General features: G+C 47.6%; 1 protein-coding gene across 2 annotated transcripts in view; it reads right to left on the bottom strand.

Moving 5' to 3' along the window:
* FBXO32 (F-box protein 32) overlaps positions 1–16,164 on the bottom strand; it is a 29,132-nt gene extending 12,968 nt beyond the window's left edge. The window contains exons 1-4 of one of the 2 annotated variants that reach the window (XM_024572497.3): positions 15,724–16,164; positions 9,678–9,790; positions 8,794–8,843; positions 7,522–7,614 (exon numbers count right to left, since the gene is read on the bottom strand). In XM_024572497.3, the coding sequence (XP_024428265.1) occupies positions 7,522–7,614; positions 8,794–8,843; positions 9,678–9,790; positions 15,724–15,839 (372 nt within the window). In that variant the 5' untranslated portion in view covers positions 15,840–16,164. Of the gene's footprint in view, positions 1–7,521; positions 7,615–8,793; positions 8,844–9,677; positions 9,791–12,741; positions 13,409–15,723 lie in introns of those variants that run through there. The other variant, XM_053929515.2, reaches the window with a different exon arrangement.
* Positions 16,165–17,667: the final 1,503 nt, after the last annotated feature.

Genomic DNA, 17,667 nt, shown 5'->3' on the forward strand with positions numbered 1-17,667 from the left:
GTGTCATCACTGTGTGGGCAGTCGGGCTGTGCAGCGTGATTTGCAGTGACTAGCTGTGCAGTAGCAGCAATGGTTCTGGGCCACTGGAGGAAGGGATGGTGGTCACCGCATACCGAAACCACATCCTGCCCCTCAGCTTTGGCTCATGCTCGTTTTGGACACACTGAGTAGGGGAAAACTCTAGTATCAAGCAACGTCGTCTAGTGAATCTCAGAGCGGATGTCAACCCCAGTTTGAAGGTGAATGGGCAGAAGAGAAACTTCTCTCCTAGCTCACGTCCCCACAGAAAAAGCAGGTTTCCTGTGCTTTCTTCCCTTCAGTTTATCTTTAACAAATAAATCAGCTCACATAACTTCTCTGCTTGATACACTCAAATGACTTCTCTTTGCACTTAGAAAAAAATCCGATCTCCTCAGTAGGAACAGCAAGGTCCCCCTGGTCTGGTTCTTGCTCCTTCTCTGGCCTCATTTTGCGCAGTCACACAGACTGCTGTCGGGTCCCTGAGCAGGCTCAGCTCATTCCTGCCTCTCAGACTTTGTCCTTGTCATGCCATCACACGCTGGCTCCATCCCACCCCTCGGGTCTCAGCTCAAGTGTCGCCTGCTCAGAGAGACCTTCCCCTACCATCCTGTAGGGAAACCTCCCAGAAGCCCTCTTTGTCTTACTGTAGTTTCATTGTTCTTCATTGTTCCATTTACATATATCTGAAATGATCTTGTTTACTCATATGCTGATTGTTTAATTGGGATATGAACCTCAAGATAGAAGGGATTGTTTTGTTTAACCCTCTACCTCAACCTGGAACACGGTAGGTACACTCAACCAATATTTCTTTGATAATACATTAGATTAGAATCAAGGAGTGTTACAGGTGGGAGGGACCCGGGAAACAATATACCCACATTCCTCCTGCTATAGAGGAGGGGGCTCCTCTTGGTGGTCAAGTGACACAATCAAGTCAATGGTGGATGATCTGAATGATCAAGCTGCTATCCTTAGGGGGTCTGGTCCCACACTGATGCCCCAGGAGGAAATTACTCACAATGCAAATGTATCACGAATAATTTCCAGGAGGGCAAGCAGATCAGATCTAGAGGGCCACTAAATAACTGGGGCTTTGGAGGCATCAAAAAATAAAATAAAATAAAAGCAGCTGTCCTACCTGTTAGTTTGAAATAAAACCATACCAAGGTTGACTACCAGGCTATTGCCCAACTAACTCTATTTTGCATAGAATATTAAAAACATAGTTTATCCCCAAAGCCGTCCATCTCCTATGACAGGGTGCCATGCAACTTGAATTCTATGTCTGATTGGAAAACATGCCACAGGATTATCAAAGGTAGCAAAGAAGCTTCCAGAAAGCCCCTGCCATTTCTCACATGCTCAGTACCCAAGCCAGGTGCCCATAGGAAGATTATGTCTCTTGCAATAAACCCTCGGTTACATCAGGCAGTGCCTCTGCCCACACCACGTGCTCTGTACTTACAAGACCCTTATTCACTCAATGGATAAATAAAATTTAAAACAAATTAAAAACCTGGAGAATTTTGGTCTGACTTTTAGCTTGAACACTGACAGGTTGGAAGAGGGAAAATTTCAGTTACATTAATAATCTTCAGGCATGTCAAGATTGGGTAAATATTATTTGCAAGTGAAACATATCTCTAACTGAGGGCGTTAAAACCCTAAGAAGGACGGCCAAGTTTACATGAATTAATTGTATTCTCAGCCGAGAGAAACTTGCCTCAGTCTTCCATCCATCCCAGATATTTTTGAACTTGCAGTGGTGCCCTCCTCTCCGTTGTGTCAGTCTGAGCAACTCTGTTCAACTCAACGATCCTGCTTAAACCAGACTCCCTGTCCACTCCCGCACTCTGCACCTCTCCCCTAAGATCCTGCGGATGGCCCTCAGCCCCTGGCTCACCATCGCTCCCTTCCACTGCTGTTCTTTCACACCTCTTCAGGGCATTGGTCCCTGCAAAGCCCTTCACCTTCCTCTCCACCTAGCCCAATCCTAGCCATCCTTCAAGGAAGGCGACACTCAGGTTTGACCTCTTCCAAGATGCCGTCTCCAGTGCCCTTTCCTCCATCCTCCAAACAGGACCAAGCTCAACTCACCACTTCAGTAGTTGTACCTGTTCCCCCAAAGTAGTCCAGAAGTTCCTGCCAAGCAGTGGCTACAGCAATGCTTGGTGTATGGTAGGGGTCAAACAGAGGTAGCAGTTAGGGAGGCAAAAGCATTTGCCCCACGCAATTTCCTATGTCTGCAGACCTAGCAGGAGGATGCTGCCAACTCCTTGCCATTGGAGAGCTTGTCCTTTAGTGGATTCCAGGGGCCTTCGAATCCTAGGTCACAGATACTTCAACCTCTGTCTTACCCTCAGTAGCAGCAACTCGGAGCACAGTGTCAAGTGCTCTTAGGGACCTCCCTCCTTGAAGGGGAAAAAGTCTGCTGAATCAGCACCTAACACTCTACTCACCTGTGCCAGGGTAGCATAACCTCCTGTACCGAGCACCTGACTTAGCCTAGAATCCTAGGTAGACATTTAGCATAAAGTATATTTCTGGGCCTGTGGTTAGATTCTGAATCTTCAAGAAAAATGTTATACAAAATGGGCATGCCTTTGATCCAGAGGTCTCCAAAGTAGTATGGGAAAGAAAATCATTAAAAAAAAAATCAGTCTCTGTTATTTTATTTCATCTTTAATTTTCATTTTTGAGTGTTTTGAGTGTTTCTTAAATATGTCCCTAAAGATAATAGTAACAGCAACAACTGATACTCACTGGGTGCTTACCATGTACCTGGCACTGTTTGAAAGCATTTTATGTGTTTATATTCAGTTTAACTCTCATAGTAACACAACACAATGGGGTAGATACCATGACTAGTACCTTTTAAAGGAATGTGGTTTACAAACAAATGAATGAATACACATACACTGACAGCACATGTGTTAATTAGTTATTTACTGTTCGGAGTCCATGGTCAAAACCCCACTCTTTGGTCTCTCGGCCTCCCCCTGTTTCTTTGGGTGCCACACGTCTGTGGGAACCCTCCTACTTCTGCAGTGACTCCATTACTTCTGTGGTTGTGTGGGTAACCCCTCACTTCTTCAGGAAGCACCCCACTTCTGCATGTGCTCCCTTCCTTCTGTGGTCATATCCTCATGTCTGTGAGTATCCCCACTTCTGTGGGCACCCAGGCATTGCAGGGTCTGCTTCTCTGAAAGGCTTGCTATGACTGAGAAGGCTAGGAATTCCAAGAGATGCAGACTTTTGTCCTGTAAAATCACTAGCAGCCTAATGAGCATTCAGTGACAGACCTGCCCTGCGCCCTCCCTGTTAGTACCCTGCGGTGGGTTCCTGCCATTCCCTACCATTTCAGCAGGCCATTTTCAGATGGGCTCATGGCTCTGCTATTTTGACTTTATTGCTATCGAGGTGGTTGGCCACCTTCCCCTCATCCCAGCTTCTCAGTCCCAGTGGAAAAAGATACCACCAGTTTTATGACTCTAGTGGCAGAGGCCACCATCCATCAAAGGAAGGCCACCAAGTGTGGGCGGCACCAAATTAATGCAAGGTCACTGTGGCCGAGAGGCTGGCCGCTCACACACATCACGGCGCACCAGGGCCTTGGCAACAGCACGCCCTTAATTGAAGGCATTGGGTTTGCACTTGAGTCATAGTGCCCTATTTCAGCCTTGGTTTGCCAAACCGCCAGTCGACTTAAACTAAAACATGTTTTTGGAAAAGACTTTTAGGGGTGGCAGGAATGCATAACTTGCTGGAAACATTCAAATGGACTTAGGGTGGTAATGCAGAAAAAAAGTTAAAAAGTGCATTGTTTAGGTGGTGGAGTTCTTTGCTACAGAGAGACAAGGGAGTAGGTTTGCAAGCTTTTGTTTGTCCTTCTCCATCTGCTAGCTATGGGGCAGGGTGCGGAGGTTGGGTCAGTGCATCCCAGCCAGGAAACCGGTACTTAAGGTTCTCCAGGACCTTCCTGGTCTGAACATGGCATCTATAGTTACTATATATGTGGCCACATTCTCATTCCATACAGAGAGCTGGGAGGACCAGGCCAAAGGCCATCTTGGCAGAAAGCGCTAAAGCCCTCTCCTGCAGGCCTCAGTGTCTTGTTTAAAAACTTAGTGTGCGAAATGGATATCTGAGCCCCCAAGTGTTTCCGAACTGGTTTGCAGACTTGAAAACACCCTGGGATCACCTGGTAGATAAGTTTCAGTAGCAATGTCTGGGCACCACTTCAGCAAATTAAATCAGTCACAGTAGAGGTGGGCTTCTGTGGACTAGCCTCGTAGGCCATTCTGATAGGCAGCTGGGGCTGGGAACCGCTGGGCCACAGCAGGCTCACCTCACAGAGTAAATCTTCCCATGTACTGGAGACTCACTTTCTCTGCTGGCCTCCCCGTGCCCTGGGCGAGTCAGTCAGTACTTCTCTCCTGCGGCACTGCCACCAGCCCAGCCCCCGCCCCCCAGCCCCAGGGGAATTTCCAAAATGTGTTGGTCTTGAGGCATGTTGTAAACACATTTTTTAAAATGACTGTTCATAAATGAGTAAGTTGCTGCTTCTAAAGATTTTAAATCATAACCCACAGTTAACATTGTATTTAAGCCATTGGGGGTTTGGGGGGAGGGGGCAGCGGCAATGAGTGTGGCCTGAAGACAGCTGAGGTACAAACGCCACATAAAACCCCTGCAGTTTACATTCAAGATTTTTGATCCTCAAAATTTCACAAAACTTTTGTGCTTACTGATAAAAATGATAACATTTTGACATAGTTGTGTTGGTCATTTCTTTCATTCCCTCTGAATGTCCATTTTTTCTGGGGATGACAGGCTGCATGGATGCAACATATTTTTAAAAAATGTACTTTGCCTTTAAAGAGATTAAACGATTTTTTTAAAGGCCTTCAAAAGTTGGTCCAGTTTCTTACTGGAACTAAGGAATCGTTGTAGCATTAACAAACCATTAGGTCAAAGTAGTAAGATGTGGATAACGTACTGGCAAGCTACTTTGTAGAGTTGGTTTAAGGATAAGAAGAATATATGAGAAGTGTATTGAGTTCCTTAGAAGAAAAGCCTCAAAATGTGGTGCCTATCATTAAAATGTTTTAAGCTCTTCATAAAAATAACATATTATTTCTCAAATTACAGAGGGCTCTAACAGTGAAGGGGGAAAAAAAGATTGTTCTTTCCAAAACAGAACTATTTTTCCACTACTTCTGAACTGAGCAAATCTGAAAGCACACGGCAGTCTCTCTGACTTAAAAATCATTTAAAAGCATTCACGATGCAGTTTGCAATTAGACCATCAGCCACAATTCCCTGTGCCGACTCTCAGTCAACTGCAAGATTTCCCAGTTAATCATTATTTTTTTAAGCAGAAAAACATTTTTATCAACTAAATTAAAAAGGTATTTTAGGGGAACTCAATGATAATTTTGGTAAGTAGGTAATAATAAATATCAGTAGCTGACTTTGCACAATAGCTTCAGGTCTGCCTGCAGAGTATTTCCATATGGAACATATGACTGAGTTCACAGCCACCCCACATGGTTGAGATTATTCTAAGTCCCTCTTACAAACGGGGACACTGAGGCTCAGAGGGGCTGAAACAGTGAAGGCAGTGGAGCTGGGGACCTGACCCCAGGACATTTTACTATCAGTCCCCTGCTTGCACGGAACTTACTGGTGCAGTTAAGAGTGTGGACTGTATGACAGCCCGTGATTCAGATCCTTATTTTGTACTTATGTAGCTTCGTGACCTTGGACAAGACATTGTGTCTTGCTGTACACCTCTATTTCTTTAAACAGAGACAATAAAAGTACCTACACTTCGTAGGGTTATTGAAAGGATAAAGGAGGAGAATGCACATGATTGCATGAAACAGATTTTTGCTGTCACGATCCTTGTTCCTTTCTTTAATTTTATTTCTTGTGAAAGGAATAACAGGTGGGAAGGAGAACCATCTAAAACTGTCCCTGTTGCTGACCAGTTTGTAATCAAGACGCCAGATCTGGGTGTCTGGCTCTCACACCTAGAGGATGGAAACTATTCATATTCTTAGCAACAGTTTCCAGATCTTCCTGGGCCTGTCTCCAACCAGCCTGGAGTGGGGTGCGGGCTGCAGTGACCTCCCTGAAGTGGCAGAGTCACACGGAATGACAAGAATATTTCATCAAGACGGTCTCCTATTTGCAACCCTTTTGGACTGGAACAGGGTTCAGCTGAAGAGTGGACAGATCTGCTCATGTGGTCACAGGCTCGGCTTAGAGCTTCTAACCTACGAGGGGGCCTGGGTGTTCATCAGGTCAGTTGGGACAGCAGCCCTGCATCTGCCCATATGACAGGTGAATGATCCAGGCCTCAAGGGGGTCTGAATGTCATTGCTCTGGCTGAGCCTTTGCGATCATCTGACTCAGTGACATGGCACAGAGAAGCACAGCAACCCAGGAAGGAGAAAATAAAAACCAAACCAACCAACACCCACACAGGGAAAATTCCCTCCTACCTCTGAGCCTAAAACCCAACAGCTGCTACCTCCCAGGCTGAACCACTGTCAAAAACGCACAAAGTTTCTTAGGGGCAGAAACACTAATAAACCAATTAAGAAGACTCTCTGACTTGAAAGTCATGGTTAGACTTATTTGCTTTACTATCTTCATTACTGATATTTTGCTAAAGCTCATTAAAAGCACAGGGAAGGCAACTGGCCTGAACAGGTAGTTTCAAGCTTCAGGTAAACACAGGACTGAATATTGTTATCATGTGGGGTGGAGGTGGAAGGGAGTCATGGGAAAGAAGTACTGAGGTGCTTTGAACTCATCCAGTGTTGTGGTCTAAACCCAGAATGCATTGGGGTCCCCTGGAGTCAGCTGCAGTAGGACAAGGAATTGGACAGTGAGAACAATCAGAGCTGCAGAAGTTTTTAAAAACAAGCCAAGGTGCTTTATGGCTCATTTATTGTTGCACTCTCTCTTGCTAATGTCATTGCCAGAGCCCATGCTGGCTCTGTGCGCTCTCATTTATCCACAGGTGCTGGGAGAGGTTCACTTGAGGTATCCTGGCAGTCCCTGTCTGTTGGGGCCAATCTCAGGGACATCTTTTTAAATCTTTTTTTAAATTTTAATTTTTTGATTTTAGAAAGACTGAGAGGGAGAGAGGAGACAGGGAGAGAGAGAGACAGACAGACAGACAGACAGACAAACACATCAACTTGTTGCTCTACCCAGCCATACATTTATTGGTTGATACTCGTATGTGCCCTGACCAGGGATCAAACCCACAACACTGGTGTATTGCGATGCTGCTCTGACCAGCATCCGAAGGATCCATGTAAGTATGTTTGGGGAGGGGGAAGTTGAGGAGTCCATTTTCTGCTTTCCTCAAAGTTCCCAGAGTCCTAAAAAGTTACTTTTTGGGGGAAACTACTTCTAGACAACCCAAAAAGACAACTGAACTTGAGAGGCTGGACAAGCCTTTGGGTTCTTCAGACTTACCCGTACGACATAGTTAAATCTTCTGGAGTCCAGAATGGCTGTTGAGAAGTCCAGCCTGTTGAAAGCTTCTCCCAACGTGCAATAACCATGGCGCTGAATGTGAGAAGAGGGGGTGCAGAGGTTACTCTGGAATAATCCACCAGGACTGCACTGAACAAGCCTGATGCCTGTCTTAGGTAACCATACCACTTGCTCCTTTCTTGGGCCATGACATGCTTTTTCTGGGAACCTCCTGAGAGCCACAAATGTTGGGGTAGAGGAGCTGGCAGCTGCTTCAGTCAGTGACTCACTGGTGACTTCTACCATTTGGGCCCTTGTTCTCTGCACGCAGTAGTTGGGGAAATTCGTAAGTAGTTGCTCATCAAGGAAAGGCTAGGATATGTGATGTGTGAGATGACGGTGGTTGGGTACTGGAGTGTACTCCTGGGAGGAGAAGTGGACCCACCTGGCAGGTCTGCCAGCCACCGTGCCTTGCATCTCTAGTGCTTTCCTCACTGTGATCATCAGAAGCATTTGTAAGGCTTCATGAAGCAGCAAAAGAAGTTTTGATCTTTGACCTACGAACCCACAAGGAACTGAGAGTAAAGAGCCCTGACTCATAGTCCCAGCTTGGCTCTGAGTATGTGGGTGGGCTCAGGTGCATCAGTGACCCCCTCAAATCACAGAGGGAACTAGATGTTCTCCCAGGCCCCTGACAGCGATAGAAATTCTATCCTTCTGTCCTACTGCTTTGTATCCTAGTTGTCTGAGCAAATAAGTGCCTGTGCAGAGAGCAAACGTACACAAAAGGGTTTTATAAAGTGCCACACAAATGTAGCTATTCCGGTGTCTTGTCCCCTTCTGCACCTACTTCGGTGCCTGACTCCGAACTGGCACTACAACCCCTGCCATACTGAGCAACCAGCTTTTCCAGGGCTAAGCCTTAACTGAGTTGAAGTCTAAAGAGACCTTAGAAGAAAAAGGAGGCACGGTCCTGAGGCAAAGGCCAGGGCTTTATAATAATATAGTTGAGGTGGGCATCTTTATAAACATTTTTACATACATTACCTTCCTGAATGATTGGTGGTGGTAGGGGGATCTACCTAGTTACTTTTGCCTCTCTCTGTCTCTGGAGCCCCAGACTCTGATGGTTGGCTAGTTGGTGGGCTGCTCGTCACCATCACCCAAGAAGGCAGTCATGATGTGAATGAACACTGTCGCCCAGTGCCCCCCCGACTCTGGCGGGGGAGGCGTGAAGCTAGGCACACTCTTTGATGGACTGACGGTGCTCACCTCCTTAGTGCTTCCTTTGTGGACGTAGATCCATTTTTCTTGGTGAAAATCTACGGAGACAAAAGAAAAAAGACCCAGCTTTAACATGCCCAAGATTTTAAACTTGTTCCTTTTTCGTTTATTCCAAATTGTAAAAAGTTTCAACAAAAAAATACAAAAACCCTACTGACAATCTCGGAGGATGCAAATGCCTAATTTCTGCAGTGCACAAATGCTGGAGTTACAGTCCACTCTGTCCAAAGCACTCCAAATCTTTGATACTCAGATTTACTGTCTGATGGCTCCAAATTGAAAAAACCCCCACAATACCCGAGTACGAGTTGGTTTTATATGCCAAGCCTACAACTTATACAAGGCCATAAAAAGTAGAAATAAAACAGATAACATGAGGGACCCATGCAGTACAGATGGGTTAAACTAGAGATCTGTAATTTCTGCTTATTAATAGAACTTTGTACTCTCTGTTAATACTCACATAGAGCATCTAGAAATGTTACCAGTATTTATACAAGGAAAGAGGGAGAATCTATTTTCAAAGCTTCAAAAACAGTTGAGAATAAAAGTACACGTTGGAATTGATTCAGCTGACCGTATCACTGTGTAAATAGCTAAATCAACTATGCCAAATGTAAGTGACGGGCAGGAAAAAAACACCCCAACCAGCAACTGACTTATAAACAAGACTATAAAGAACACATTCATCTTGTGTTCATAAAACGCACAGCCAGGTTTCTGAGCGCAAAGATCCCAGTATCCTCTGGCAATAGCACAGTAAACACTGAAGCAGATATCTAACATGCGAGGTGTGATTATTCTTCCCCTCAAAGAACCAATCATAGCAATCTTCAAACAGTGTCTTCTTAAATTCAAAACAAAGGGCTTACACTGAGTTTTGGTTTTGCTGTTCAGCATGTCCTTCTTTCTCTTCTTGGCTGCAACATCATAGTTCAGACTGTTGAAAAGATTCTCCTTATTGTATACTTCCTTGTGGCAGTAACTAGGAAAAACAAGACGAGAAGGGATGTGCCGTCATGGCCGAACTTTACCATGAGCTGTTTCCCTAAATAACTTACTGGGTTATGAAACACGAACACAACACATGTTTCTCAAACCCAACAATAAAAATCCCTCAAAAGAAGTTTATCCAGGCACAGATGTCCCTCTTTTGGGGACAGAGATATTGTCACATCTCTGTGGAAGGCAGAGATGGGGGCTTCTGCTTCTTTTGAATTCTCAACAGAGCCTGCCCTTGTATTTGACACACTACAGAGCCTGCACTGTTTTTGCCCTTGTATTTGACTCTTCCACTAAAGGCCACACAGGGTGCTACAATATTACTTTAAGCAAAAAGGATGAATGGAGAGAGTGGGAGAGGGCACATTGTTGGTATCCCTGAAACACACAATGCCCTCATTTTGCAAAAGCATCCACCCCAAGCTGCTTTTTAAAAAAGATATAATTCACCTACCATACAATTCTCCTATTGAAAGTATACCCAACCTGCTTTTAACTAGCATGCTTCTATCAAGCCTTTAAAACATGATCCCATTTACAAAAATCCAACTTGCAAACTCCACTTCTGGGAGATGTTTCATAAACCGAGCTAGTTGTTTAGTTTTCATGTAAAGGACTAACATTAGGTATCACACTGCACGGTGAAGACCTTGGGTCCCAAAGGAAACAAGCTGAGCTCACAATTTCTAAGTTTATAAGGGCTGCGAAGACAGAACTCAATCACTGTGTCACTGGAGAGCGGGTGCACAGGCTCAACCGGGGTCACGTGGATTTTTCCCCAGTGGGCTGCAGCCATCATCTGGGGGGACTGACTAGTTCTAGCCCACTACACAATGTCACATTTCAAAGTCAGTCTACAGAGTTCCCACAGAAGGGATGCAGGGGAAATATTGAGGTAGAATGAGAAAGTGGGCTCCCAACTCTCCCAGAGCCCGTGGGGGATGCATGTATTTGCAAAGCAGGTTTTAGAATGCCAGCTAGTAATACATAGTTTAGGCTTTTAAAAAATTATACCACCAATATGTTAGAGTCCTTTAATTTTCTGAGTTCCTACGTTGCATTTAAAGTGTGATTTGATTTATATCTTTTCTGGACATACATCTACGGGGTAAAATCAGACACACCTGTATTTCTTCAATCTGCGGACACTGTATAAATGACAAAAAAGAGGGTCTCGAGCAAGTTCCAGTCCCTTGTTGCTACAATAGTCTCTCAAGCAGCACTTCAATAAGTACAATAAGTAACTGGCTGAAATGCTTGCATGTGACATCACCAACAATATATCAGTGTTTCTAGACCCATCAGGATAAGCTTGATGGATAATCAGTCATTTGTTAAGCTTCCCTCGGAGGGCTCTGCTTAATACCATTTACCAAGCTTCCTAATATCTTTAGCCTTCTCTTTTTCATTCAGGGAGATGGGATATTTTTAGGTTTCAGAGAGGTTACTGCAGAAATGTCCTTTCTTACTATTTTCAGCAAGCCAAGGGTGAATGTTTTGGGCCAGAGTCACACACGAGTGTGTGCTAGTCCACTTGCACAATGATAGGGGTCCGAAACCACTAACCAGTTGGTTATCTGCTCCAAGGTCGGCAGAAGAGGGGCAGAAAAAGGCGGGGTGGGGGGAGCAGGACAGAACTCTGAGTCCTTCAAGGCTAACTTAAGAAATTTCAATCAACGTTGAGGAGAAGGGAAGAAAATGGAAGGTCACTCGACTAGTCTGTGAAGTTCTAAGGCCAAGAACAGCTTTAGAAAGCAGTTGGGATACTTTGTGTGCAAAAATACCACAGAAAGGCTTCTTTTTAAAGAAAACACACACACGTACCAGGAACGAAACTCTACAGCCTAAATTCCACATATAAAGAGCCATAAAATGGAGCTGTTTTATTCTCCATCACACATATAAGGTGTAGCAGAACATTTTCAGAGCCCGGGCCACAGACTGTCACCCTTCCTTAGAAATTGTAAATATTTATATTTCATTTTATTATTTTCTAATTGAGAACATTCCTCAAAAACACGTGAGTCCCTGCTTTCCTCATAGAAACCACAATAACCTGCTTTAAGCCCAAGCGACTCATCCCCAAAGCTAGTTTCAGAAGAATTCGACACCATTGATGATGCTCTCTCACTGCAGAAGGTAGAAAAGCTTCAACCAAAGCAAAACTCTGCACTTTTTGCTTGGTTACTAGGTCTTGGACCCCAGTGGTAGGGCCTGGAAGGGAGGCTTATGGGGTTTCTTTATGTTACCTGCTTATGTGTTTTCTTTTATGCAATAATATATTCAGTTAGAAGCTATTTTGAGAGTTTAATTATGTCCATTTCAGGGAAATGCGAAACCAATGGAAAATACATTTTTTTAAAAACAAGAAAAGCCACCACCATCTAGGAACACGTGACATGTATGTATGTATGTATGTATGTATGTATATATTTTTAAAAAGCAAAACCATTTAAAGAGATTGCTTTCTTCATGAAATTTAATCACAGCCAGTAAGTTGCTATTTTGTAGTCACTGCTTCCTAATGTGGATTTGTATAAGCACAGACCTAGAATAAGAAAAGAAGGCCCCTACCAGCCCTGTACTATCATCACACATTCCAAGATACTTGAAGTCCACTTTAGAAAAGGTGGAAAGATTTGCAAGTAGGACCATTTTGGCAGCAGAGATAAAGGGAGGGAAGGAAAAAAAAAACCAAAACCCTACTTCTCATTTCATTCGCAATAACATCCCATGGAAGAAAGCCATGGCTGCCCCAAAGGGCTCAGTTGTAGATTAAGGCCAATGAGATTTCTATGCTAATTTGTCCCATTGCATACCCAAATTGTCAAACTTACATGTCTAGTACCCAGATCACTTGATTAAAAAAGTGCTTAGTGTATAAAGCTCTTAGCATAGTGCTTTACTCACAGTAAGCACTCATACAAATCTTACCTATTATTTTTATTTTCTTATGACCAACTCATCCAGGGCACCAAGGTAAACTTCCTGCTTCCTGGTTCAGCCTTAGCTATGTTGGAAAGCAGCGTCAGACTTTTCAAATGCAGGACTGGGGCTGGGAGAAGGGTGACGGAGTCTCAGATGGCTGAGATGACTCAGCTGGGGGCGGGGTGACGGCAGGGAATGGGGCTTGCTGGTGAGAAGGCCTGTCTCAGGTGCCTCAACCACCACTTCCTTGAAGCATTCTTGGATCGCCCCACCTCATTCTGAGCTCTCCCCTTGCATTTTAATTCTGTTCCACCAAATTTAACACTTGTCATTCCTTCTCGGTCTTATGTAGTTTCAATATTTTGAGGAGGGTCCCACTTTAAGTTTATCTGAGATCCCCCACAATCTCATTGCCTAGCACTTAGCTGCAGAGGGCTTTGTAACATGCAGCCACTGGGGGAGGCCCGGGCCTTGGATTGCAGACAGAACGGCCAGCAGAGCCCAGAGCAGGTGTGCTGTGCAGACAAGCCCCAGTCAGCACCGAACACTAGCCCGCAGGCTGAAACACTCCAAGGGCACCCTTGACCCCTGACTCTTGTTGGGGCAGCTCACAGAATAGTGTGTGGGATTAGAGAAGCGCACCATGTCTCTGGAGTCCTCTGTTTGACACCCCCCCCCCCCCGCCCCGCCTTTTTTGAAAGGGCCTGCCTTTTGTTTTCTCTTAACAGGAGAGGCATTCAACTTCACCTGTGCAGGCAGGCACTCAGCCCAAACCTGACATCACTGGGAAACATCACCAAGACTGAAAACAGTGGGGATATTTGAGACTACAAACCCAGGTCTCAGAAGGCCAACTGCTTTTGAGAAGTTGGCAGACTTCTCATGCTAAGTAAGGAAGGGATTGTTTACAATTGCTGGGGGAAAAAATACAGGACTCCACAAACAAACAGGCAGCTGCTTTGCTAGGAGCTGCCAAATGATTCCTAAACTCTGACTCATCAAAGAAGCAGAGGCAGTCGCTATATCGATCACCATTTGTGATAATGATGGTGAATTCGACAGCTCTAGCTCAGAAGGTGTGAAACGGGAGGAAGCAAAGGAGACTCGTGAAGGAGACAAAGGGGGAGGGAAGCTACAGATCTCAGTCTAGGTTAAACTTTCGTGCTAAACTAAAACTATCTTCAGGTCTCCCATACCATGAGGCACGGCTATACCTGGGGCAGGTACAGTGGGAATCCTTCCATGAACCAGAGGCTCTGGATTGTGAACCCTCTCCTGCTGAACCCAATGGTCTCCTTCCCACTGAGGAGCATCCTACAATTATATTTGGGTGAGTCACTGCAACACAGTTCAGCAGATCATTGCTGCACCTCACTAGAAAGAATATGGACTGTTACACAGAAATAAAGTACCAAAATCTTAGATCATCGTTCCTTAGGAATGAGGAAGAAGGAAGGAAGCCTCTATTCTCCTAGGACAGAATAATTTAAACATAATTGATAACTTGAGGTCCCAAAAGATGGCCTGGTGACAGCAGGTGGTCTTTTTATTTTTATGGGAGTACATTTTCTGATTTTCCACAAATAAAATTTCTTCGCAATGCTCCCCAAAATGCACAGGATGTGCTTACAAGTGTCTTTAGCATAAAGGTCAGTGTTCTTGTCTCTTCTGGAGAGGTCTTCAAGATTAAATGTTTTTTGGGTTTTTTCCCCATTGGGAGACAAAGAGTTTGATGCTTTACAAATCACAAACAGATGGGGGGGGGGGCTCTGGAGGTCAAGCTGCCAAAATAACCGTATTTTCTTGATAGCTTTCTGAAGTGCCAGGAGGTCAGCCAAGAGGGCCCATGGGTGTCTCTGTAAGTGGGAACCTGGCTGTTATTGATAGAACACTCTCCACTAAAGTCAATTTAAGGGGGTGAGGGGTAAGGGTTTTAACCAAAGTGGAAGGGAAAAGGCACCCCAGTGTGACCAGGCTGCACAGACCCCCTCTGGACCCACTTGTACTGCTCTCCTCACCTGGGCCAAATGCCAGGGATCTGGAAGTCAACCGCTGAGAGCTGACAGATTCCAGACCACCCAACTCAGTGCTTCTGTGTAATGCACCAAGCAGACTCCCGGCTCAGCGGACCTCTGATTTCCCACCAGACAGGGCTCAGGTGGGACCTTGAGTCCAGGGGCTCAGCCGAGCCAGGTGGGCTTTCTGCCGTTAACAAGCACCAATTGAAATAGGGGTGCACTCACTATACAAAGAAAATTAACCCAAAGCGTCGCCGAGGAAACAGGAGCAAATGCTGGCTCCTCCCAAAGGTAGACTTGTGGGGTTCATCCTCCTGCCTTCCCTCCTCCTCAGCTCTGCAAATCCCACTCCAGACCACCGCTTCGAAAGTCTGCCCTGCAAGCGCCGGTGCCCCAGGGCCATCTGGCCGCCCCTTCCTGGTTACTCATCATCCCTGCCCATTCTGTGGTCGCCTGTGCGTGGGAAGGGCCTGGCGGCGCTCCGGCGGAAACCGCATCCAATGCCGTCACCCGACTGTCCCCACAGCGCTTGGGCGCCTGGAGCCCCGCCACCCTAGCGGTGAAAGGCGCGCGGCCCACTCGCTCACGCCCCCACACTTGCACACCGCGCGACTCCAGTGTCCTTAAGGCAGGGGACCCCTCAAGTTGTGTGCTTAAGTTTGAGTGTTTGTGGGCAATATCCGCATTTGTCGTCAGGTTCTCAGAAGGACCTGCGGTTCTGTAAAGAGTCGTGCCCACTTGGAGACTCTGACCTTGAACAACAAGAGAAATCAAATTCCCTGCATCCCGTGCTCTGGCGACCTCTGCAGAAAGCAGACAACTCACTTCACCCCCATTCCCCGGGTCGCGTCAGGGTCTCCCTCCTCACCCTACTGCAACCTTGCCTGACCCCCATTCACCTGCCCCACGCCCCCGAAGCCAGCCTGAGTCTATTTCACGGGGGCTGGAAGTTGGTGGCGGATCGGCTCACCTGCTGAGGTCGCTCACCAAGCTGCCGCTCTTCTCATCCAGGAAGCGCTTCCAGCCGTCGGCCGTCTTCACCCAGCTCTGCCCAGGGGACCTCCAGTCCTGCCCGAGGAACGGCATGGCACCGCGAGCGGACACTACCTATGTACGCGACAGACTGGTGGTCGCGACCGGCCGGGCGGCCTCGGGCACGCGCCGCCCTGGGCGGACGCTCGGGGTACGTGGGCCGGCGAAGGGGCTGACTGCAGGGACCCGGCGTGTAGGGCTGAAGGTTTCCGGGTGCGGAGCGGAGTGCTTGCGCTGGCAGGGGGCGCTGCGCTGGCGAGGGTCGCAGGGCACGCGGGGCTCGCGGAGTGCTGCCGCGCCGCTTTCCCGGCCGCAGTATTTATCCCGGGCCTCTGGCAGCCGTTCGTTGTTGCCGGAAGAGCCTCCAGCTCTTAGCCCGGCCCCTACCCCACCCCCTCGGCCCGGAGGCCACGTGGCTTTGTTTATGGGCTCGGCTTGTTTTCCGAGGTGCCCGCGGCTCCTGCTCCTTGGGCTGTTGCACAACCGCGCGCGGGTGGAAACTTGAGTCCGCGCTGCGAGGCCAGGGCTCCCGCTGCCCCTACGTTTTTGTCCCCTCTGCGCTCCCTCCCCGCCCCCAGGGCTCAGCTGCCAACGCCCGGGGAGCAAGGCCCGGCGCTCGCGAAGCTGCGTCCTGTCCTCCCACAACTCCCCAGCTGGCGAAGTGCAATTGAAAGAGGCCAGAGAGGCGCCTGAGTCACTGCGGAGCAGGGCTGGGAGGGGGGTCAGCTTCCCCACCGCCCCCCGAGCTGTCATAATTGAGCCTGGTAGTCGGAGCGGCCCTCTGGGAGCCGGGCAGCCTCGGCGCCGCCGGGGGCGGGGGGGGGGGCGGGGGGGGGCGCAGCCGCCCGACCCCTCTCACTGCTTAGACCCTGTTCTTGGACGGAGAACGCACAGTCCGGCTCCCCACCCTGCCCCCGAACTACGTAAACAGGACGCGGGTCTGTTAACAGGCCCGTTTCGGAGAGGGGGCGGGGGGCAAAGGAACCGGGAGCGGTATCTGGCCCCGCCGGGTGGGAGTGGGGAGCAGGGACGGCCCCTGGCCCACCCTGAGCACCCTAGGCCAGCAGCGCCGACCTTCGTGGCCCCTGGCCCGGCAAAGCGCCGCCAGGGACCACATTAGGGATGTCCTAGCCCTGCTCGCTGTCCGATCCTCCTCCAGGGCGCTGCGGGCTAGGCTTTTGTTTTTAAGAACTGCTGCACACCCCTCCCCTTCCCTCTCTTCAGCATCCTTTGGGCTACTAAGTCCTCTTTGGGAAATATTAGGGTAAGAGTTTTAGTTTTGGGGAGGGTTAAGGGAGAGGGGCCCAGAATGCCCCCCGCCCAAGTGATCTGCACTAAACAAACCGCCCTGTGGATGCCAGGGGAGGGCACCGAGGGCCCCAGGGAAGGGTTAAGCCGGTGTCTTACTCAGGGCCACAAGGCTAGTTTCTTTACCACGCTTAGTAGGATCTGAAATTACCCTGTTTGCTTTCACTTTTTTTTTTTTTTTTTGGAACAACCTGTCCCCCCTCTCTGCAGAATGTAAACTCCATGAGAACTAGTCCGTCTTGTTCAGGGTGCATCCAGCACCTTTGCCCAGCCGAGAGCAGGCAGACCTTCAATAACTATTGTTGTATGAACAGGTGGAAGGATGTGGGAGGCCGCTGGCATCAGGCAGCTTCTCGCCCTTCTTGACTTACGGTTAGGATGCTCCTCAGTCTGAGCCATTTGGCAATTAGATGGCACAGAGCAGTCAGAGCAGAGAAAATTCTCTGTTCAAGAATTAGCTTCCAGCTTGATTCATCCAGATCCCTTCCTGTGCAGCCATCCATATCTTCCATTCCACTGCCCTGGGCAACCTTTGCGGCTCAGAGTAGGCAGAGAGACTGTGTGTGCCTTGGAG

The sequence above is a fragment of the Desmodus rotundus genome, chromosome 8 (genome assembly GCF_022682495.2).
Source record: "Desmodus rotundus isolate HL8 chromosome 8, HLdesRot8A.1, whole genome shotgun sequence".
Classification (NCBI taxonomy): Eukaryota; Metazoa; Chordata; class Mammalia; order Chiroptera; family Phyllostomidae; genus Desmodus; species Desmodus rotundus.